General features: G+C 56.5%; 1 protein-coding gene across 4 annotated transcripts in view; it reads right to left on the bottom strand.

The window, feature by feature from the left end:
* Positions 1–3,362: 3,362 nt before the first annotated feature.
* Positions 3,363–23,177, bottom strand: part of PTPRU (protein tyrosine phosphatase receptor type U) — an 80,694-nt gene continuing 60,879 nt past the window's right edge. For 2 of the 4 annotated variants that reach the window (XM_069479680.1, XM_069479679.1), the window contains 13 exons: positions 22,623–22,699; positions 16,705–16,741; positions 16,011–16,108; positions 15,805–15,921; positions 15,078–15,232; positions 12,878–13,013; positions 12,274–12,423; positions 10,608–10,781; positions 9,153–9,293; positions 6,764–6,889; positions 6,472–6,629; positions 4,780–4,915; positions 3,363–4,532 (listed from right to left, as the gene is read on the bottom strand). In XM_069479680.1, the coding sequence (XP_069335781.1) occupies positions 4,470–4,532; positions 4,780–4,915; positions 6,472–6,629; positions 6,764–6,889; positions 9,153–9,293; positions 10,608–10,781; positions 12,274–12,423; positions 12,878–13,013; positions 15,078–15,232; positions 15,805–15,921; positions 16,011–16,108; positions 16,705–16,741; positions 22,623–22,699 (1,568 nt within the window). In that variant the 3' untranslated portion in view covers positions 3,363–4,469. Of the gene's footprint in view, positions 4,533–4,779; positions 4,916–6,471; positions 6,630–6,763; positions 6,890–9,152; positions 9,294–10,607; positions 10,782–12,273; positions 12,424–12,877; positions 13,014–15,077; positions 15,233–15,804; positions 15,922–16,010; positions 16,109–16,704; positions 16,742–20,894; positions 20,913–22,622; positions 22,700–23,177 lie in introns of all 4 variants that reach the window. The other 2 variants (XM_069479682.1, XM_069479681.1) reach the window with 2 other exon arrangements.

Raw genomic sequence — 23,177 nt, 5'->3', positions numbered from 1 at the left:
TCGATGGCTCTCCGACATTGGATGAGTTGCTTAAACTGAGCCTCAGTCTCCTCATCTGTAAAGTGGGGATGATCGTTGTGCCTACCCCACAGGCATTATTGGAGGCTGACGTGTGACCAGCCACAGACAGCACCTAGCAGTGTGACCCGCACATTAAGTGCCGAGTGAAGCTTTGCTTTCTCACCTCCCCACACCCACAGCTGTCCTCCACCAGGCCCTGACCTGGCTTGAGCCTGTTGGTTCTGCCTGTGCCTCGACACCGTGACTTCTGTCCTCAGCCACGCAGTGTCCAGGCCAAAGCTCATTAAGCTCCTGCCCATCAGAGGTCACCGGGAGGGTGGTCAGTGGAGCCCGGGGACAGAGAGTGGCCAAGCTCTGCTCTTGACAAGGGCCTTGCAAGTGGCCTTAGCATCCATCAAAGTCACAGCTCCATCTCCTGGGTGCCTGGGATATATAACGTGTCCCAATCAGGGGCCGGCAGAGAGGTCGTGAGAAGCAATAATGGCCTTGGCTGGCTCCTGCGGCCGGATTTATTACAGCGTAAAGAAACAATCCAGCTCCCGGCAGTAACAGGCAGCCGGCCCATCTGCGCCTGTAGAAATCCTGGTTTCTGGGGCCGGGGTGGGTGGAGGCTGCTACCCGCACCTACTCGGTCCGGGGCCCCAGGCAGAGCCCGGCCGGACCATTCATCTTCCTGCGCTCCAGGCCACCTGGTCCGAGAGGCCACCACCTCCACACACTGCACAGCGTTTGAAAATCAGTGCCCAGGCCACATGCTGCCCATTCGGTGCTGCATCGAGGGGATCGTGGGGCTTTTGGCCCCACCCAGACAAGCCGCAGAGCTGAGTAGGGAAAGGCTCAGGCATTGGGGTCAGCCTGGGCGCAGGTTGAAGTCCCGGCTCTGCCGTACAGTGGCCAAGTGACCCTGGGTGAGTGAACTCACCTCCCGGAGCCTCCATCTCTCCGTCTCTAAAATGAAGGGCGTGACCCCTACTTTAAAGAGGTGCTGTGTGGACTAAGAGATAAGGGTGTGAGGCATGTGACACAGCAATAGGTACTAAACAAAGGGGACGATCACCGTTTTCATTATCCAGGGGCTTCAGTAGTGTGGTATGAGATGTGCTTTACTGAGGGCCAGTTGTGTCACCAGGAACTGCGCTAGCTCTTTGCAAACATTTCATCTCCAGACCTCACAACCGATCCCGGAGTAGGTACTGTTAGGGCTACTACAGGTGGTCAGAGGCTGTGCACGGTCACCCTGCTGGGGGTGCAGGGCTGCGGGTGGAACCCCAGCCTGTTGGTCCTAGAGCTGGAGCTCCTGCTACACACAGCCTCCTCCCCGGCTCCTCTGGAAGGCCACATGAGGCCACTGGTCAGCTGGGCAGGAGGGCCCACATTCCCTCCTTCCTTCCCTCCCTCTTGGAAACTATTCAGAGCACCAGCTCCAAGGCAAGCCCTTTGCTGGGCAATAGATAAAACAAGATGAATGAAGAAAAATTCCCTGCCCTCGAGGAGCTCAACACCCAATGGGGCACAGAGCAGAGCTGCATCCACACTGCCCAGAGCACACATGTATCAGTCAGCTTTGGTACGTAACAAATGATCCCACAATATATTATTGGCTTAAAAGAAAGAACCCTTTATTACTTCTCCCAGTCCTAGGGGGTTGGTTGGGCAGTTTCTTGTAAACTTGATCATGCAGCTACACTCACCTGAGAGGTGGGCTGGGCTGGAAGGTCCAAGACGGCCTCTTTCACAGGTCTGGCAGTTGGTATTGACTGTTCATGGGATGCACTAGTTCTCCTCCATGTGCCCTCAAATCATCCGGTGGGCTACACAGCCTCCCTTATATGACAGAGTTCCAGGAAAGCAAAAGTAAAATCTGCAATGCCTCATGAGGCCCAGGGTCCAGAACTCACACACCGTCACTTCTGCCCCATTCTATTGGCAAAGCAAGTCATATTCTATTGCTTGGCCAGTGTCTGTGACACACATTTGCAACCCATCAGGTAAGGCTTAGAGGCCAGTTTTTTTCTTTTTTTTTTTTTGAGACAGAGTCTCACTCTGTTGCCCGGGCTAGAGTGAGTGCCGTGGCGTCAGCCTAGCTCACAGCAACCTCAAACTCCTGGGCTTAAGCGATCCTACTGCCTCAGCCTCCCGAGTAGCTGGGACTACAGGCATGCGCCACCATGCCCGGCTAATTTTTTGTATATATATATTTTAGTTGTCCATATAATTTCTTTCTATTTTTAGTAGAGACGGGACGGGGTCTCACTCTTGCTCAGGCTGGTCTCGAACTCCTGACCTCGAGCGATCCACCCGCCTCGGCCTCCCAGAGTGCTAGGATTACAGGCGTGAGCCACCGCGCCCGGCCTAGAGGCCAGTTTAGAATGAGGGTGAGGGGGCCAGTCTGTGCCCTAGCCAAGGGGGATCATAACTGTCCAATACATTTTTAACTCAGATTAAAGGATGTTGAATTGTGAGGTCATTAGAATGGATCATAGTCTTTGACCCAGGGAGAAACTGAGGCACAGAAAGTCAGTTCATGTATGAACAGAATGAGTACATCATAGAGCCAGCTTTCGTATGAAGAAACTTTGGCCCAGAAACAGGACTGTCTTGCCCAACATCACGTGGCACAGAGCCAGAGTGACTCAGGTCCCTGCCAGCCAGCTCGCTCCTCCTTCTTCTCCACCCCAGGAGGGAGCCAGCGGCTGGAATGGGCTGGGCTCAGGCAGCTGGACAGTCATCCTTGGCAGGGGTGTGGCTGGACGGTCATCCCTGGCAGGGGTGCGTCTCTTCCGTCTCTGTTTCTGCTGTGTATTTGTCAATTAAGCCCATTCAGGACACCTGACGCTACATAAGGTACTTAATCTCTGTCTCATCTGATCCTAAGAAGATTGTCCCCATTTTACAGATGAGAAACTGAGGCCCAGAGACAGCAGCTGACTCGCCCCAGGTCTCACAGTTGGTGGGGCCCATCTGCCTGACACCAAAGCCTGAGTCTCCCACGCTGCCCCAGAAAAAGCTAAACCTTGATCCAGGCCCCCATTGGGATGAGAGGCAGCTCTGTGGCCCTCAGGGGTCTCAAGATGAAGCCCACTGCCTGAGGAACTGCTTCAGAGGCCTGGGTACAGGCAGCAAAGGCCGGGTCCCTTGGAACCAGCTCTGTAAGTAGGAGGACCCTGAGCAATGCCCTGGTCCACACACCTACCATGGTCCAGGTGAAAAAAACCAAGGCCAGACCAGAACCCAGGCCTCTGACCCCTACCCAGGGCCCTCCCACTGCACTGGGAGGCTGGGGACAGGCAAGCACGCCCCAGTCAGGCCGGTCAGACACACACAGGGCCGCTCTGTGGCATTCAGAGAGCATGTTTATTTACAAAGCACTTTACAAACATCAGCTTATGCCTCCCCACAGCCCCCTGCGAGGTAGGTCAGTAGTCATATCTACAGTTTACAGATGGGGAAATTGAGGCACGGAATGGGGGTGTGGCCTGTCCCATTTTAAAGAGACCTTTCCACCCACCCATCCAAAAATAAAATAAACAAAAAAGCAGTGATCCTCCATCCCAAACTACCCTCTTTTCCTCTGAACTCTAGGAGATGTGACCAGCCCTGCCCTCTCCCCAGTAGGCAGCCTGACCAGGAGCCACAGGGACCTCAACCCCAGGGACTGCCATTCAGTCTTGCAGACTGTCACTGGCCCAAGCTGAACAGGACAGGCCAGCGAGGCCTGAGGGTTAGAGGAAGAGAGGGCTGAGGTGACCATTCTGCAGACGCCGGGTCAGCTGGGGAAGGCAGATCCTGGTTCAGGCAAGCTCAGAGCACATGGGAAGCGAGTGGGGAGGGATGGTGAGCGAATATCCCCGGGGCTGCAGGGGGCTGTGGGGTAGAGGAGGACACTGCAGTTCCCCTGGGGAGGACAGTCAATGTGTCCCACTGACAATTCAGGACAGATCCCAGCCTCCTGAGGGCTCTCAGGGGCTGGGCCCGATGGAATTCTAGATGCCAAGCCTCACAGCACTCTCCCCCCGTGCGCACAGGGAGCTGAGCCGGGTGGAAACCTTGGCCTGGGACGCTCTCTGCGGGGCCTCACTCATCTCTGCCCACGGCTGGGATGGAGTCATGGGCTTGGTCTGGGTCCCCCAGAGCTGGCTGTCCTGAGCCCCTGCTGTTCCGCCAGGCAGTGCCAGGCCTGTCAGCACAGGCCTGCAGGCCTGCAGGACCCTGTGGAGGTGGGGCTGGGCCGCCGACTTGCTAAGCTCCCGGCCCACAGCCTGCCCACGGGACATAGTGAAAGGCCCTGCCCACAGTGGAGGGGGCACCAAGATGGCCCAGCGTCCACTCCAGTGCTTTCCCCGTGGGGCTGCAGTTGGGCAGAGTTGGAGGCACAGATCTTCCTCGCCAGTCTGGGACGGTGGGTCTGGCCCTGAGTATGCAGTGGGTGCCCCAGGCCAGAGGTCCCGCTATCTTGACTCCAGCCCCTCCAGGTACTCCAGGGCCACGTCGTAGCAAAAGTGGTACTGGTCCTGCGAGAGGGAGAGAAGGAATCATGAGCCTGAGCCCTCCCTAGTACCCGGGGCTGGGAGGGGGAGAGAGGGCAGGCATGAGCCCTGGTCCACCTTAGGGGAGGGCGGCGGGGACGTTTTGACAACATAAGACTAGAACCAAGGCCCAGTGGTGGCGACCACAGGTGGGAGAGTAGGTGCTGAGGGACCTGGCCAGGCATGGAGCGGGAAGGAGGAAGTGGCCGGGCACGGGGACACGGCCCCTCACCATGGTCTCCACCATATTGGGCTTGTAGTTCCGAAGCGTTTTGGCAGCAAAGAAAACATCCACCAGGTTGTGGCAACGAATCATCTCCAAGACTGTCGCGCAGGCACAGAAGGTACCGCTCCGTCCACCTCCATTTCTAAACGATAGACACAAAAGGTTTTGGGGAGAGAAGCTGGGGCCAGAAGTGGGGGGCGGGGCTTGGGAATCAAAAGAAAGGGGCGGGGCCAGAGGGCCCAGAGGAGAGGGGCGGGGCTGGGAACGGAGAGGGTGGGGCTCAGAACACAGAGGGCGGAGCAGAGGGCGGGGGGGGGCAGGGCTCGGAACGGAGAGGGCGGGGCAGAGAGCCCAGAGGTGAGGGGCGCAGACTGGGAACCAAAGGGAGTGGGGCGGGGCCAGAGAGCCCAGAGGTGAGGGACCGGAGAGGCAGGGGCAGAGGGCCCAGAGGTGAGGGACCGGAGAGGGAGGGGCAGAGGGCCCAGAGGAGAGGGGCGGGGCTGGGAACGGAGAGGGTGGGGCTCAGAACACAGAGGGCGGAGCAGAGGGCCGGGGGGAGGGGGCAGGGCTCGGAACGGAGAGGGCGGGGCAGAGAGCCCAGAGGTGAGGGGCGGGGCTGGGAACCAAAGGGAGTGGGGCGGGGCCAGAGAGCCCAGAGGTGAGGGATCCGGAGAGGGAGGGGCAGAGGGCCCAGAGGTGGGCGCAGGACCGGAAGTTTAAGGAGGATCAGAGGCTAAGACAGACATCCGACGCCTACGGCATCCCAGAAAACATACCCTCAAGGAGAAACAGACCAGATTCTGAGAGAAGAGGACCCAGACACCCTCCAAAAGAAAGACACTGAGAGACAAAGAGCGACAGAGAAGGGCCGTCGCGCAGCAAGCAAATACCCAGAGAGCGAGATGGAAAATGAACGCTGAGAAGACGGGTCACCGCGGGCCCCTGCCCGGCAGCGCAGACACACAGGCACGCGCCGCACACACACGCCCAAGTCAAACCTGCAGCCTCCCACACAGCGAGCCTCCCACGCCCTCCGACCTCTCCCGCTGTTCCCTAACTCCCACACGTGGGTGCCTCTTGGAGGATGAGAGAATGCCTAGGCCCTCAGCCCCCTTCTCGAGGGGTCTCTCCTGCTAGAACCAGAAGCCCTGAGGGCGGGGCCATGACTCAGACCCCCATCCCGGCTTCCAGTAGCCCAGCCTGGCCCTGGGAAGGCTCAGTAAGTGCTGAAAGCATGAAGGAGTGGGGAGGGAAGGAGTGACTGCACCCAGACGTGAGTGAATACATGAATCCATGAATGAGGGCGTGCACATGAATATATGAATGAAAGAATAAATGAAGAAAAAAGTGTGTGTGCATGCATGAACAAAAGGCTGAAATTCCATTGGCATAAAAAGTGTGCTACGATCTCATGGGGTAAAAAGTTCTGACAAATGACTCCCCTCAAATGAATTGGCAGAGTCACACATCACACAGAGGGTACTGGGCAGTTGTTCAGGGTTGAGTCTATGCCCTGGAAACTGACTGGGTTTCTCCAGGGAAGGCAGGGCCAGTGTTGGCTGCTTGGGCTGAGTCCAGGCCACGGCCATCTGGGAGCCCAGGGGTGCTGGTGCCAGCCGTGAGGCCCTCTCTCAGATTGGACCTCAGCCCCTGGCTCCCCGATCCCTCCACCCACCCTCCGGCCTGCCAGGCACTCACAGGCAGTGCACGACGGTGCGCCCATCCCCGTTCTCTGCCTGCCACTTGTCCACCTCAGTCAGCAGGTGTAGGAAGGCTTTCCTGGAGTCAGGCGTGTCGCGGTATGCAGACCAGCGCAGGAACTGGAAGTGCCGCACCAGCAGGTGCCCCTCCTGCAGCTGGGGTCATGGGCAGCCAGCCAGGGGGACATGAGCACCAGGGTCACAGGGGCCCCTGATGACCTCAAGAGGGTCATCAAAGGCTGCCCCGGGCCACCACCCAGGTTCACCCTGGGGCCTTCCAGACCACTCACCCGAGAGATGTTCTGCACCCGGAAGACTCGGGCCACCAAGTCTTCGTCCACTGTGCCCGACACAAACTCCACCTCCATGAGGCCATACTGCTGCCGGCCTGGCTCTGGCCAGTACTGCAGGCAGGGCTGGGGGCACAGGCAGGGAGGCAGGGGAGCTGAGTAGAGCCTGGCAGGGGCTCGCCCCACCGCACCCCCACCCCCAGAGCTCCACACGTGCCCTGTGGCTCCCAGGCACCCTGGCCCACCCAGTCACTCCACACCCACCTTCAGCACCCCCCCACTTGCCACCACTCACCCCTCAGACCGCAGTGCACACCTGCCCCAGCGTGTTCTACACTGACACGTTCAGATCAGCCGAGACAAACCCTTCCTAGGAAGTACGCTGATGATCCTGCCGTGCCACTAAAAATCTACACTTTAACACATTCACACACCCCAACACGAGGCTGCCTTCTTCCAGGGGTAGGCCTAGATCACCCCCACCCATTCCAGAACCTCCCCCCAGGCTTCTCTCTCACTGCCTCTGTCCTTCAGCGCCAGCTCACAGAGGTGGGGTATCCCTGATGCTGCAACCCAGCTCAGCACCCCACTCCTGCCCTAGGACCCCTCCACGGAGCCAGGGTCCTAAATACACTCCCTCCAGGGCTACAGACTCGAGACAGTAGAGGGACAGGGGAGGGGCAGCATCCGCAATACATACACACATATATATACACATATACACACGGGTTCCAGGCCAGCGGCCCGGGGCCTTAGCTTCTAGTCTCAGCTCTGCCCAGAGCCCAGGAAAGCCTCTTCCTTTCTCTGGGCCCCAGTTTCTCCATCTATAACATGGCCCCCAAGCTCCTCCCAAGTGACACCATGCTCCATCTGCTTCCCTCTCTCACCCTGGCCCATGAGGAAGGACACTACTTTCTTATTGCCTGGGGTCCTGGCAGCTCCTCACATTCAGAACTTTGCATGTGCTGTTTCCTCTCCATAGATCACTCTTCCCCATCTCTTTACCTAGTTAACCCTACGCTTCCCATGCATCTCAGCTGAGACACCACCTCCTCCAGGAAGCCCTCCTAGATACATTATCCCCCAGGCTTTCCTGTGTCCCTGTGCCGGCTCCATGATAGCCCTTTTCCCTCTGCTATTACTGTCAGGTTTTGTACCTACTACCCCTGTACTACAAGGTCTGGGAGAGACTGTGTCTTCTCCTGTCTCCCCACTACCCACTGCAGGGCCTGGCAGGGAGGAGTGCATGGAAAAAGTTGGTTGAATGAATGAACAAATTAATGACCAGGGAGTGATGTCTGTGTAAACCTCCCTCTGGGCCCCACTCCTGCACCTTAGCAAAGGTTTAGAGTCACTCCAGAACCCACCCGGGAACTGGAGCCCACTACCCTGTAGTCCTGGGTCATTTACACCAAGTGCCGACCCATAAAGAGCCCAGTTAACGAAGCCTTCTCCAGGCAGCCGTTAAGACGCTGTCATGCTCATTTTACAGCAAATCTTCCTTGCCCCCTGGGCCCAACAGAGAGCTGGGGTGGGAGGGAGTCCAGAGATCAGGGGATGTGGTCAGGCAGGGCTGGAAGGCTGGGCATCTGCATTTCCCAGGTGCTCCAGCCTTGAGAGCCCCAAACAGAAATGGGGGAGTTGGAGGGGCCTCCCCCAAGCAGAGGTCACCAGGCCAGTGTCTGGCCCAACCTCAGAAGTGACTGTCACCCCCATCCTCTTCATCCCTGCCATGTACTGAGCGCCTACTGTGTGCCAGACACAGCACAGTGCCAAGCAGCATATGCATGTCTCACACGGTCCCCACAATCACCCCATAAAAGCAGGTCCTGTGCTGGTCCCCATTTTACAGAGAAGGAAACTGAAGCTCACAGGGATGAATTAACTTACCCTAGAGCAACAGTCAGAAAGTAGGAGGTCTGGATTTTACTCTGCCTCGAAGCCCCCATGATGGGCAGTTTAGCTGAGCAACTGAAACAGCAGAAGCTCTGGAAGGAGGCAGCCCAGGGCAGGGAGCACAGCCCTGCCACTCCCCAGCCGTGTGACCTTGGAGAAGGCACTTCACCTCTTTGGCTTTTAATTTTCTTAATTCTCTCACCCGAAGCCTCTACCCCAAGGTCACTGTAGATTATAAATAAGACCATACATACAGAGCAGAGTCCCTGGCTTACAGCAGGTGCTCAATAAAGAGCAACTATTTCTCTCCAGTCTCACACCCTCGTTTTACAAATGAGGAGACCCAGGCTCTGGGAGGGAGTGTGACTCGCCTAAGGTCACACAAATAGGTGGCAGAGCTAAGACCCAACTCTTGACTGTAGGGACCATGCCCTTGAACACACTGAGTCCCTGGCAGCAGCTGGCCAGGTGGGCTGGCCAGCAGGGCCCTCACCCAGGCAGAGTTGGACTGGTTCAGCTGGTTGAGCATGACGATGGAGGTGCACCCGTAGTCGTAGACCAGCCGCCAGAAGTCGGGCGTGGTGCTCTGCAGTGGGTGCAGGGTCACGATGAAGGCCGCGCTCCGAGTGTAGCTCTGCGGGGAGACCAGGATTCAGCAGGGCCCGTTCCCAGCCCCTGACATGGGCCAAGTCCCCACCACAGGCTGTCTTCCTGCTCTGCCACCCTGAGCTGGACAGTTGTGTCCCACGGGACCAGGGTGCCTCCAGTGGCCCATTTCAGAGGTTGGCTGGCTCACTGAGGACTGAGTTGATAGGGTGGGGCCCAGGCCTCTAGTGCCCAAGCCCATGGCCCCTGGGAACTAAACAGCAAAAGGTCCCCAGATATGTGGCAAGGAGAGCCCGGAAGTAGTAGGCAGAAGCTGGGCAAGCCTGCCACCTGCCTCAGGGCCTTTGCATCTGCCATTCTGCTGCCCAGACCAAACTTCCCGAACGTTTGTATGGCTCTCTCCTTTACTTCTTTCTGGTCTTTACTTAATTGTCACCTCCTCAAAGAAGCCCTCCTTTCTGCCCTCAGAAGGCGTGCACCCTGCCTGCTCCTGGCCCCTGCCACACGTGAAGGCTTGTCCCGATCGGAAGTGGCGGCCGGTGGTTGCACAGCTGCACCCAGAGGGGGAGTCGGCCCGACGCACTGAGGGAGCAGCTGGGGGAGCAGCAGCCTACGCGGCCACGTATCTAAAGCTCCATTCTCCGGTTTTATCTGCAACAGTTTGGTCTCCACCTGCCTGTCTCTCACATCCACCTCTCAGCCGGTTCCAGTGTGGAGGAGGAATGGGGGTAACACTCACAGACTCTTCCCACCTCGGAGGGCTGCACCTCGGAGTTATTCTTCAGGCCCCTAAAGCCCCGGCACCCACCTCCTGCTCTGCTCCCAACACCCAGCAAAGGAGGCAGCGGCCCCTGAGCTAGGAGCTGGGGAAGAGACTCTAAATGGCTCCTGAGCCCTCAGACCACAGCCAGGCTGGGGCCAGGAGGCAGGTCGCCCTCCCAGGCGGGGTCCTGGAGCAGGTTCCAGCTCAGTGTCCTCAGGACAAGCTCCCCTGGCTCCAGACTTCCAGTCCTAAGTCCCAACCCAAACCCTCGAGGATTCCTCGAGGTCTCCTGAATCATCCTACCCCGGGCTCTGCTGGGCCCGACTCTGGAGACAGCCCTGCCTGAACTCCAGAGCCCAGCCCCCACTCAGGCCGAGAGTAATACCTGACAGGGGGCATTGGCTTGAATGCCCTCAATGGAAATCACTGGGGTAGGAGGGTCACCCCGTGGGACTGTTCCCCAGCATGGACAGAGGGTCCCCCCACCAGAGCCCTCAGCTCTGCTCCTTTGGCCCCTGGACCTTCCCAGATGCTGCCAGGAGGGGTGTCCCACACTCCACCCCACCCCCAAGCTCTCACGTCCGTCAGAGCCGCGTTGATGTAGTTGTTGGGGTCCCCGTCGGTGGAGACGAGGAACGGCAGGCAGCGGTCGGGAGGCAGGACGTCCATGCTGCGGTTCTTGTCGCGGTTCCGGGGCAGCAGGGCAATGCTGCACTCCTCCACATCCAGCGGCGGGGTGACCGAGTTGAGCGTCTACAAGGGGGTCGGGTGGGGGGAGAGTCAAGCCTCATGCTTGCTGGGCCTCCCACACCCCGTGAAGGAGGATGGGCTGGGTTATGAGCCCCATTTCACGGATGGAGAAACGGAGGTCCAGAGACAAAGAAGAGCAGGCAGGGCCCCAGGCTCCCTGTCGCTAGGCCACACAGGGCCCGAGCAGTGCTCTGGAGACTACAGTCTGTCTTCCTACCACCTGTGTAAACTCAGGCAAGCTACTGTATCGCTTAGGCTGTAAAATGGGAAAGTAGTATGCCTACTCCACAGGGCTGCTGGGAGGATATAGTGAGATAACAATAGGCCCCGAGCTGAGCCTGGCACGCACTGGGCACAGCGAGCATCATTACTAGCTTAGCGATGCCTTCATTGAGACAAGCCCTGCAACCCCATGACCTCCACAAAGCAGACTCCAGGGACCTGGCAGAGGTCGTCACCTTCCTTGGTCACAGCCCGGTCTGAACAGAATGCAAGTCCTGAGCACCGGGCACTAAATCATGCCAGGGCCTCTCGGGCAGCTCCTCCACCCCATGCCTGCAGACCTCAGGCCTCTAGATTCCCGGGGTCTCAGTGCATCTTGTTCTTGGGGATCCCTCACAGGGAACCTAAGTCTGCCATGGTCCCCAAAGCCCGACCCCCTGCTCCAGGAATCACAGGCAGCATCTCCGGTGAGATCACCCAGTGCCGGCCCCGGAGCACCAGGCACCCAGCGTGTGCCGTCCACTAAGCCCTCTCAGGAACCCAGAGTGGAGAGGACGTCCCGGGTTTCTGCCCGCCTAGTGACAAGCCAGGCCTTGTGGGCTTGCAGCCAAAGCCAGGGCCAATCGGGAGCTCCCTCTCTCTGGCCCCAGTGACTGGTTCAGGGACGGGCAAGTGAGAGTCTCGTCTAGGACTTGCTGGGGCTGCTGCGAGCAGCAAGTATCTCCTTCCAGAGTCTCTGACAGCAGAGATCAGGTGAGCCTGGCACTGCTGGGGCCAGGTGTAGGTCCGAAAATGACGCCAGGACAGGAGTGGAGACAGACCAAGTGCTGGCATCATCGCTGCAGCCCCTGGATCTGCCACAACCGAAGCTGCACCTGCCTCAGACTCCTCAGTTACAAGAGCTGGACTTTAATGACTCACAACCAAAAGAACCCCGATGAATACAATACTGCAAAGGAGACAGTAAGTATTTCTCTTCTGTGGGCACAAAACTGAGGCTTAAAGACATAAAGTGACTAGTTCAAAGATGCTCATAGCTCTTAACTAGGTAAGCCAGAATTTGGACCCAGGTGTATCTGACTTCAAAGCCTGGGCCCTTAACTGCTTTGATGCACCATCTCCTCCACTGTCTCATCCTTCCTGGTCCCCAGCTCTGTCCCTCCAGCTGTGGTCTCAGTCTGGTCCCTCCTGCTTGGCCCTCAATGACTCTTGCAGTGCTGAGGACTTCCCAACACACACACACCCCACCCCTATACACACACTCATCCCCCACCTGGAACTCTTCCCGCAGCTGGGAGGAATTACTCTGAGGATCAATGCGGATCATCTCCTTGTAGGTGGCCTTGAACTCACTCACAGGGATGGTGGTCTCCCCACACAGGCAGGCCTCCAGGATTGCATCGTGAATGAAGATGTACTGCTCCTGGAACAGGAGACGAGAACACGAGACTGAGGAAGGGACTAGAAGCTGGGGATCTGTTGGGGAGAGAGGGGGTAAGCAAGCTCAAGGCTGAGGCAGGGTGCTCTGGGGTGGAGTCCAACCACGTCCCACCACAGACACGCTCACTTATCTCCTGTTTCACCCCTATAACAGCCCTGTGAGATGCTCTGAGAGGTGAGGGGGACAGTCCAAGGTCACGTATCCAGGAAGATGCAAACCCAGGGATGTCCGGACTACGGAACCCGTTGTTGTTGACCCCCCCCCCAACAGAACACAGCGGAGCTGAGTTTGGGAAGCCCTGGGAGGCTGGCAGCCAAGTTCAGGAATGACTCTAAGGAAGGGAAGAGCCTCTGGACACACTCCACCAGCGCTGAGCTCCTTCACAAGGGACCCCTGTCCTAGAGGGACTGGTGGGGACAGAGCCGGGTCGCTGCACCTCAGTCTGGATCATGTTGACGCGCCGGGAGCAGAGGGTCTTCACGCAGTTGTAAATGTCCACGACGCCCTCACACTCGGCCATGTCCAGCATCACATCCAGGACGATGTAGCAACCTGTGCGGCCAGTGCCCGCGCTGCGGAGAAAGCGGCCCCAGGCCACGTCAGGGCCTTGGCGGGGGAGGCCGGGACTAGGGAGAAGAAGAGAGGAGGGACTGGCCATATCTGCACCACACAGGGGACAGGGACAGAGATGACGACCTCCCCTCCCCCAGCGAGGAGAAGCCAGGGAGCAGACTGCTGGGAGGAAGAGTTCTGGTGAAATACGACAAGGACAGAGCTGGGCATGGGCCTCTCGGAAGGAGAGCAGGGGTGAGGGCAGGGAGAGTGCAGGGGTGAAGCCAGCCCAACTTAGCAACTTAGACTAGGGGAGAGGGACAACAGTGACGCTCAGAGCTAATCAAAGGATGTTCTTTCCTCCTGGATATCACCAGATCTCCTACACACCCTTCAAAACCCCACACACTCATACCCATTCACATTCTCAATGGAGCATATCTAACCCTTCCAGGCAGCTGTCATTCTTTTGAGCCCCCAGCACAATTTGGGCAGGCTTTTATTAAAACACTCTTCCTGCCACATGGTCACTGCTGATGTGGCCGTCTCCCTAACCCAACTGGGAGCTCATCAAGAGCTGGGCTGCCTCGGGTTCACCTCTGTGATCCCTGTGCTCATACTGGGTTGCACAGAGTTGAGGGGGCGTGGACAAAGATGACACCAAGATTGCAGGTTTGAAAATGGTGGTATCCACATATTGGCAAAGACATACAGCAACTGGATATCCCATACACCGTTGGTGGGGGCTTAAATTAGCACATCCACCTTGGAAAACCATTTGGCAATATTCCCGAAAGCTGAATGTTCACGTAGGTAGCAGTTCTACTCCTACATACACACCCCACAGAAATGAATGCATTTCTTGGCCTAAAGCCATGCAATCGAATGTCCTCAGCAGCACTATTCATAATAGCTCAAGAATGGAAACCACCCAAATGCCCATCAACAGCAGAAGGAACAAACACATTGTCATTTATTCACCCAGTGGAATATGACCCAAAATGGATGGACCTCACAAACAAAGTGGAAGGAAAGAAGTCGGATAGCAAAGAGCACATGCTGTGTGATTCTATTCTTACAAAGTCCAAAACCATGCAAACTATCTATGGTTTAGAAGTCATAACAGTAATTGCTCTGGGAGGGGACAGGAGGGGACAGGCCAGAATCGGGGTCAAGGGGCCTCTGGGTGCTAATGCTCCGTTCCTCAATCTAAGTAGAGCTGGTTATTTCACAGGTGTGCTTTGTTTGTGCAAATTCATAGTATATACAGTAATTATTTGTGCACTTTGCTTTTAAGTGTGTTATATATAAAAAAAGTTCTATTTTAATAAGATGGTATCTTATAGACACCTAAGGAAATGGAAGAGAACTGGTATGGGCGGCAGGGCAGGGAGAAGAATGAGTCTGCCACGTGGCATCTGGGGAGCTGGTAAGAATCCAACAGAGGAGCCAGGACAAGACATCGAGGCCATAGACTTGTGGGCACAGGGTACTCGCCAAAGCCACAGCGCTGAAGGTTACGCTCTCCAGGGCATGGAGGGAGGACAGGGTTCTGGGCCCCCATTTAAGAGGCAAGAGGAAGATGTGGAGCCAGGGAGGAAGCAGAGCAGAGACAGAAGGCAGTGGGGGTCGCAGGAGCCACTCAGGGTCTGCAGAGGCTGTGAAGGCCAAGGGATGAGCGAGGCCCACTGGGTTTGGCGAGGAGAAGGTGAAGTTCTTCCCAGCCCTGGGCCAAACCTAGCACGCAGCAGGTGTGCAGCAAACACCTGCTGAATGGACGCAGCTGAACTTGATCGTGCCTGGTGCCTCGCCAACCCCTCAGCCGGCCCCCTGCCCTGCCTCCAGCACCTCCGTAGCACCTGGGTCAAGGCACGCAACAGGTCTTATCTTAGAGAGCACATGAGGGTGCCAACCTCAGCGCCAAAGCTCAAAGTGTAAAGGGCCTTTCCGGGGTCGTTCCCTCCAGTCCTCTGTCGCTAAGCAGGACGAGCCCAGGCCTGGTCCCCCTTACGGACCCTGAACCAACCCCACTTGGGCCCAACTCCCCACTGGCCCTCTTGTCCTTGGGACTCCCAGCAACCCACCTGCAGTGGATGACGATGGGCCCAGCGTCAGGCGGGGTGGAGGCCTTCACGCGCCGGATAAAGGCCAGCAGCCCCGTGGCATGGTAGGGGACGCCGTGCTCTGGCCACGCCGTGAAGTGAAACTGGCGGACCTCGTGCCGGGCAGAGTAGCCTCTCTGGGGAGACGACAGCAATAACAGTAAGTCACCAGCAGCATCTATTAGACACCTGCTGTGCACCAGGCACCGTGATGAGCATCTCACTGCATGATCTCAATTAATCCCAGTGATAAATCCATTGATGAGGTCACTATTAATGTCCCATTGTACAAGTGGGAAAACTAAGGCTCAGAGGAAAAGCCACTTTCCCGAGGTTGGACAAACAGACAGTGATGTGGCCTGTTATACATGACGTAACCGCTCTCAGCCTCACTTTCTTCATCCGTAAAATGGGCTAACGGTAAACACTTAATCCCACAGAGCTTCCGTGGACTGAAACAACATGTGTAACAGGCTCAGCACAGACGAGCCGCCAGCACCTGGCAGTTATTGTCATCGTCTCCACTGTCTCAGCTTCCTCCTGGAGTCAAGAGCAGAGACAGTCCCCTTCCTGTCCCTCCACGGTGCCTGCAGCACAGTGACCAGGTAGCTTCTTTACTGGGGCTGGCAGCGGTACCCTCCTCGCCCCTCCTGCTCCTGCCCCACCCGTCAGGTACCCTCTGCAGGGAACCCGTGACAGGGAGACTCACCCGCTCCAGGGCAAAGGTGCGCACGACATACTCAGCTAGAGTCTCCGTCTTCACCAGCGTGATCTTGATGTCCCCGTACATGTCTGAGTCCTCTGGCCAGTACCGTGAGCATTTCACCTGGAGTCCCCATGGGACAGGACTCAGTGGGCTCTTCACTGCCCCCTTGGCCCTCCGTGCCCCCTGACCCACCCCGCAACCCCGCTTACCCTGCCCACCTCGACCAGCTTGGTGATCATGACGATGCTGGAGCAGTGCTCCTGCCACACCATGCGCCAGAAGTCATAGACCATCTCCGGCTTCGGCCCTGGGGGTGCAGAGTGTGCCTGCCCCTGAGGCAAGGTTTCTGCCCAGGGCCAGCACACCCCGCTGTCCACACCACCACCCCGAGCCAGGAGGCTCCCTGCACCCAGGAGGCTCACCCCGCACATACCCCACCAACAGCCCGCTCATGCCTGCAGGGCCCTGGGTGGGTGCTATCCAAGAGGCAGAGCTGGAGAGCCAGACCCTCGGTCCACAGCCCAAGTCTCCAGGAGGATGGACAGATGGACAGTTGGAGGAAAGAGACACAGCCAGACAAACCCAGGCAGCCACCAGACCGAGGAGCACAATCCATACCCACGAGGACTGAGCCCAGCTAGCACTTGTGCACACACCACCGTGGAGACAGACAGACGGACCAGGGAGCTATGAATGGACTGATCACTAACACAAAGAAGGGACCACGGCAGATGACGGAATGCCAAGAGACTCAGCCAGAGAGCAGGGAGCAGACAAGCAAACAGGGAAACAAAGGCAGATGGCAGGCAGGCAGGAGCCCAGCAGAGCAGCGAGGGAGGCAGAAAGGCAGGCAGAGGCATTCTAGCACATCGCTGGGCACACACGGGCAGAGATGCCGGGTACCTTGAGTGGCTATGAAGTGGTTTGACCTGTGGTAACCCTGGAACAGGAGAAGAAGGCGTGGTTAGACCCCAGGGAGCAGCCCCTCACTCCTAGACCTCCTGTGCCCTCCTCCCCCAGAAGCAGCACCCCCTACCCCTCCACGGACCCACCCCACTCTCATCCCCATGGCCTCCTAACCAGGGTGACCTTGTCCTCCCAGGCCCCAAGGAAGGGAGAATGCAGCTGGGATGAGTGTCTTGGGTTCAATCCCACCTTTGCTGTATGACCCCAGGGAGGACATGACGCCTTCACAGGCCTAGAGGGTCTCCCCATCCATAAGGTGGGGCTAGTTATCTGCTTGCAACTAGGCTGCTACTGGGAGACAGAGTCCAGGATGACTCTGCCCTGTTCCTAGAGTCCCAGAAGCTCTAATCACCCCAGACCCCAAACACGGGGTAACCAGAGCTTATCAGCTATCCTAACCCCCCTCGGGCAACCAGAATGGGCAGCACCCCCTCCCCACCACCTCAGTCACTCAGGGCTTAGGAGGCCCAGATGAAGGCTTCAGGTTGGAAGCATATGAGCACAGGGGTTACTCGTGGCCCTTAGATAAAAATCTTTAAATTCAATAGTAATAATGAGGATGAACTTTTTGGGGACCCCATTAGGGTCACATACTGTGCTAAGCACTTTACCTGCACCATCTCCCACAAAGCAGGCCAGGAGCTACTTCGTCCTCCATCCCCTGAGCCGCCCCCCCAACGCCCCGCCCCAGGGCCACAGCCACCCTTGAGGTCCTGCCACAGGCCTCGTCTTTCTGGGGCACAGGAGCCCAGCAGATACCCAGGGCATCAAAGTGGGCAACACGGGAAGGAGAAGAAGTACTGCAGGAAAACCATCACGCTTCCCCCCTGCCTCGGGTTCACACCCGCACACAGCTCCCCGGCCACCGCCAGGGCTCAGTTCCAGCTCTGCCTCTTGCTAGCTGTGTGCACGGAGGCAAAAACCCCTTCACTTCCTTACACCTCCATTTTCACATCTATAAAATGGGATAATTATAGTATTGACCTCCTGGGGCTGTTGTGAGAAGTAACGTATGGTAAATGTTTGGCACTTTGTCAAGCATAAGATCAGAACTTAGTCAATAGTAGCCATTATTATTACTATTATTACTACTACTATTTGAAAGCTTAAACAGCATCCCTGAAGATACAAACAAGTGGATACAAGTGGATGTCCAGAACTGCTGGGGCGGAAGGTGATTTACTACCACTGTTAGGAAACAGTCTTGGAGTCAAATGGTCCCGGGTCCCTGTCGCAGGCCTGCCGAGGAGGAGCTGTGTGACTCTGAGCGCTAAGAGGCTCCTCTCAGCCTTTACTGTAACGGGAATCTGCTGGGGATCTTGTTCAAAGGCAGGTTCAGATTCAGAAGGTCTGGGGTGGGGCCCGGACGGTGCACGTCCAGCCAGCTCCCGGGTGGTGCCATAGTGCTGGGCCTCAGCGCACTCTGAGAAGCCAGGCTCTCCGCCTCCCTAAGCCTCTGTTCTCCTCGGCAACAAGGGGATAATAGCAAGAGACACACAGAGATTCTGTCGTGTATCTCCTTGCTATTCCCACGAAAATGACCAAAACATGGTCAAAGTTACTGATAATAATGAAGAGCCTGACGGAGACGCTCAGCCCTCCCCACTGCACCTCTCTGGGTCTAGCCTACTTTCCTCCTGCTGTCACTCCAAGCCACTGTCTCTGCTTCACGTCCTCAGCAGAGCTGTTGGGCAACCGGGGTCAGAGGGGGAGGTGCAGGTGGAGGACGGGGGGCCCATCAAGGGTGCAGCCAGGGGCTCCCCTCCCACCCCCAGCGCCAGTCAAGCTGGGAACAGGCTGCCCCACCCAAAACCAGCCTAAGAATCCCACATGAGAGCAGAGGCCTCACCCGCTCCGCCCAGCTCTGCCCCCAGTGCCGGGCACAGCGCCAGCACACACGCTGGTCCGTGAATAATAGAGGGATGGAGCTCTATTAAAACAGATCAGTTTGCCCAAGGACCAGCTGGTCTAAAATTCAACTCCATTACAAATGTTTCTGCTTCATTCCAATGTCCTATTCTTCTGTTGTTTGGAGCTTTCTTTTTGGAAAAAGTGTGATAAATGGTCATACAACCCTACCTGAAACAAGTTTTTCAGCAGATAATCCTCAATCTCTGCATATTAACTTTTAAAAATACATCTGTGGGTATTACTGCACAATTATAGTACATAAAGGACACAAAGAGAAGTTTAAAATGACCAGACTTTAAAGGACGATCAGTAGATCACCTTGCATACACCACGTTAGAGACCAGCATTACAGAGCCCTGGCCCTCACCCTCCGGGAAGCATGGGCAGGTCCCGGGCTCTTGCTGTGCCCTCGCTGGATTCTGACCGCGTGGAGTGGAGGACTGTGCACTTGCACTGCAGGCAGGACCCCTGGGCATCTGATGCCCCCCACAGGGTGAGAACCACAGTCCAGTGTAAGGGTTGAGGGCCAAGGCTGGGTTTGTGGACCAGTTCTGCCAGTCGAAAGCCACATGGCCCTGAGCAAGTCACTTAACTTTTCCAAGCTTCAATTTTCTCACCTGTCAAATGCGGGTCAATACGGTCCCTAACAGGCAGAGTGTGGCAAAGATGAAACGATGTGTCTCAGGTGCCTGGCACACAGCAGGTGCCCAGTCAACGGCATTATTGTTAACTGGCATTTGACCAAGTGTTAAGCCAAGGCTTCCAAGGGTATTTCTTAAGAGTCTGACAACAGTGCAGCAAATGGGTTGGATTTAAGAGCAAGGTGGATGTTGTGAAAATTGAGGTATAAACAAGTGTAACGACCTGTAACCATCACCTCCCAATGGGGGCACTAGGGCTGAGCATAAGCACTGTATTGGGGGAGTCTAATATTCCCTGTAATTGTGAGAACTTTGCAGACCAACTGTTTGGCCACACTCAAAATAAGGGCACATGCGGGCTAACCAGTCATCTCCAGATGTGACTGTGGGGTCTGGAAGTCTGATAATAAACGGTATTTGAGTAATCATAAAAAAGCAAAAAATACATTTTTTAAAGGAAAGAGGAGATAAAATAAGAAAAGGGATCCACATAATAGTAAATAATCCTACCAGTCATCAAATACTACGAAAATAATATACATGTATTAAAAATCAAATCAGAGGATCATGAGATGAATTAGGGTGGTTTTTTAATTCTTAAAAGGCCAAAAGATGGCATAATTTTTAAAAATAGAATACCCAGTCCAGGTACAGTGGCTCACGCCTGTAATCCTAGCACGCTGGGAGGCCAAGGCGGGAGAATTGCTCGAGGTCAGGAGTTCGAGACCAGCCTGAGCAAGAGTGAGACCCTGTCTCTACTAAAAATAGAAAGAAATTAGCTGGACAACTAAAAACATATAGAAAAAAATTAGCGGGGCATGGTGGTGCATGCCTGTAGTCCCAGCTACTCGGGAGGCTGAGGCAGGAGGATTGCTTGAGCCCAGGAGTTTGAGGCTGCTGTGAGCTAGGCTGACTCCACGGCACTCACTCTAGCCTGGGCAACAGAGCAAGACTCTGTCTCAAAAAAAAAAAAAAAAAAAAAAAAAAGAATACCCAAACTGCTTCCTAAAAAAACATTCAAATTAGGGCTAAATTGAGGGCAAAGTGCTTGGGGATGAGTTTCAAGCAAACTGATTACAAGGCGATTTGAACACTAGGTAAACTGGTTTCAGGGGGACTGACCCAGGGCTATCCAAAGACCTTGACCCCTAAGCAGCAGAGACAGGGCCACCCAGGGCAGCCTCCCCCATCCTACCCCTCCCAAGGGTCCTGCAGGAGGTGTGGGGTCCTAGTGAGGACTCGTTGGGAAGGGTGGGGCTGGGGGACAAAAATGACAGACAGTGGGGGCCGGTGCAAGCACCCCAATACTGCTGCCTGGTCTCGAGGCAGTGGAGGGTGGGAGGGAAGTGCTTACAATGGGGACCCTGTCGAATCTTCAGCCCCTGCGGTCCCTGGCCAGGCTGCTGAAATGGACGGTTGGTGCTGGGCACACAGTAGAGTGGAAGGAGGACAGGGACAGAGATAGACAGAGAGACAGACAGGGAGACAGACAGCCAAAGACTGTGAGAGAGTCTGAGATACAGCCGGTCAGACAGACAGGAGGAGAAGGAGGAGGAGGAGGGGAGAGATACTTACTTCACGGTTTATCCGAATCTTAATGATTCCAGTGAGGGAACAGTACAAAGCAAAAGAGACAGATATTAGGCCAGAGGCAGATGGAGGTGGACGGAGCACAGGAGTGGCCAGAATGGGCGATGTGAGCGGGCAGGCAGAGCAGGGACGGCCGGGCCGGGCCGGGCCGGGCTGGGCTGGGCTAGGCCAGGGAGAGTGGGGAGTGGTGTGTCCCTGCCAGGGCCCAAGGGAAGCCAACTGGGATCTTGATGAGGCCGGGGAGAGGCCCACTGTCACCAAAGCTGCCCAAGTCTGTAAGCCCAGGCCCAGCACTAATGCCAGCCAAGGGACGGGATGGGTGGGGGAGAAGGGAAGGGATTCTGGGGACCACGGGGTAGCACATCCGGCCCCAGGAGGCTAAGAAGAGGGAGAGGAGAGACCACCTCCGGAGTCCCCAACTACCTCTGCTCCCAGATCTGCCCCTGGGTCCTCCCAGCACCTCAGGCCTTTGTTTCACGCCTCCCTTCCTGGCCCGCCCCTCCCTCTCCTCTCCACGAAGGCTGCCGTGCCAGCCCTGGCTCTGCCGCTGACTTGCTGTAGGACACTGGGGAAGTCATCCCTGTTTTCTGGCCTGTGCTTCCCCACCAGTCTGAAAGTATTTATTCATGTCCAGTTTACCTGTCTCCCCCACTAGAATATCATTCAAGGAAAGCAGGGGCTGTGCCTGTCTTTTTCACAACTGTATCCTGGTGCCCAGCACAACGCCCGGCACATGGAAAGGACTCAAAATATATTTCACAAACGATCAAATGGTGCTCTCCCAAACCTGGTTTGCTGCGGGGATGGGGGAGTCTGACCAGGGTCCCTGGGCCCTGTCTCGTCTCACCCTCCATCCACACCTGGGGGGTAGTCTCACTACCTCTTCTTAACACCCAAGCCTAGGCCTCCTGGCTCCTGCCCTGGCTCTGGCCCCTCCTCCAGTCACCCAGGGCCAGCTACTGCAGTGGGTGGCAGGCCAGCCTCACGGTTAGCAGCATGGGCTTTGGAAACACAGACAGGCTGAGGTTTGAGTCCTTTCTCTACCACTCACTAGCTGTGTGACCGAGGACAAGTAGCTTCACCTCTCTGAGCCCCAGTTTCCTCATCTGTAAGGTGAGGTCATGATGCTAACTACCTTGTAGGGTGGGTGTAGGGATTATACAAGATGAGATATTGGGCATAAAGTGTTTAGCACAGTGCTTGGCACACGGTACATGCTCAATAAAGGTGCACTATTATTCTTGAAGCACCATCCCGATCATAGTCAAGACACATTAACTCCCTGGTGCCCCTATGAAAAAGCCCCAACTCCTGAGCCCGCCATTCGAGCCTTCACAATCCAGCCCCTGCCTACCTCCCCAGCCTCATGGTGAACTGGGAGAATCCCACCCTTCGAGCCTCTTGGCCCCTCACCAGAGGGGATCCCTCCTCACCCCTAGGCCTAGCTGTCTGCCTCTTCCCTCCATTCTGCTTCACTGAAGCCCCCCCATCTCTCAGGACAACTCCAGCCTGCAGGAAGCCTTCCTGAAGGCGGCCACCCACTCTGTCCCCCCCTCCTCTGAGCTCCCTGGCACCCAGTGCAGGAGGTGGGGGCACTCAGAACTCAGCCATCTGAACCCCCATTTGTCCCCTGCCAGGTTTCTGCCCTGCCTGGCCAGCGAGCCTGGAGCGGGCAGGGCCAGGTCTGCCGAGATGACAGGGCAAGGCACTCACGTCTATGTAGTTGGCATTAATGTAGTCGGCATTGGGGTCTCCCAGCATGGGGTGGAGTTTCACTCGGTGCCGATCATCTGTAAACAGAGCAGGAGGACAGGGGCTGAACTGGGGAGACCAGAGCGGGGGCGGTTGGGGAGGGCTTCCTAGGCCAGGGCTGGGGCATGAGCAGGGCAGCCAGGAAACCTAGAAGCTCAGGATCGACCAGTAGGCTCTAGACACCGTGGGAGGCAAGGGAGGCCAGGGGTTAGTCTGAAGTCAAGAGGGCCACAGCAGATGCTGCTCAGGCAATTTTGTTTTAAGAGATGGGGGTCTCACTCTGTCGCCCAGGCTGGAGTGCAGTGGCATGATCACAGCTCACTGCAGCCTCAAACTCCTGGCCTCAAGTGATGCTCCTGCCTCAGCCTCCCGAGGAGCTGGGACTATAGGTGTGTGCTACTGCACCCAGCATCAGGCAGTTATTAGCTGTGTGACCTTGAGCACGGGTCTTAACCTCCCAAGACTCAGTTTCCTTATCTGTAAAATGGGGATTATAATAGTGCCCACTTCGCAGGG

The sequence above is a fragment of the Eulemur rufifrons genome, chromosome 8, assembly GCF_041146395.1.
Source record: "Eulemur rufifrons isolate Redbay chromosome 8, OSU_ERuf_1, whole genome shotgun sequence".
NCBI classification, from domain to species: domain Eukaryota; kingdom Metazoa; phylum Chordata; class Mammalia; order Primates; family Lemuridae; genus Eulemur; species Eulemur rufifrons.
This window is presented reverse-complemented; position numbering and strand designations above follow the sequence as displayed.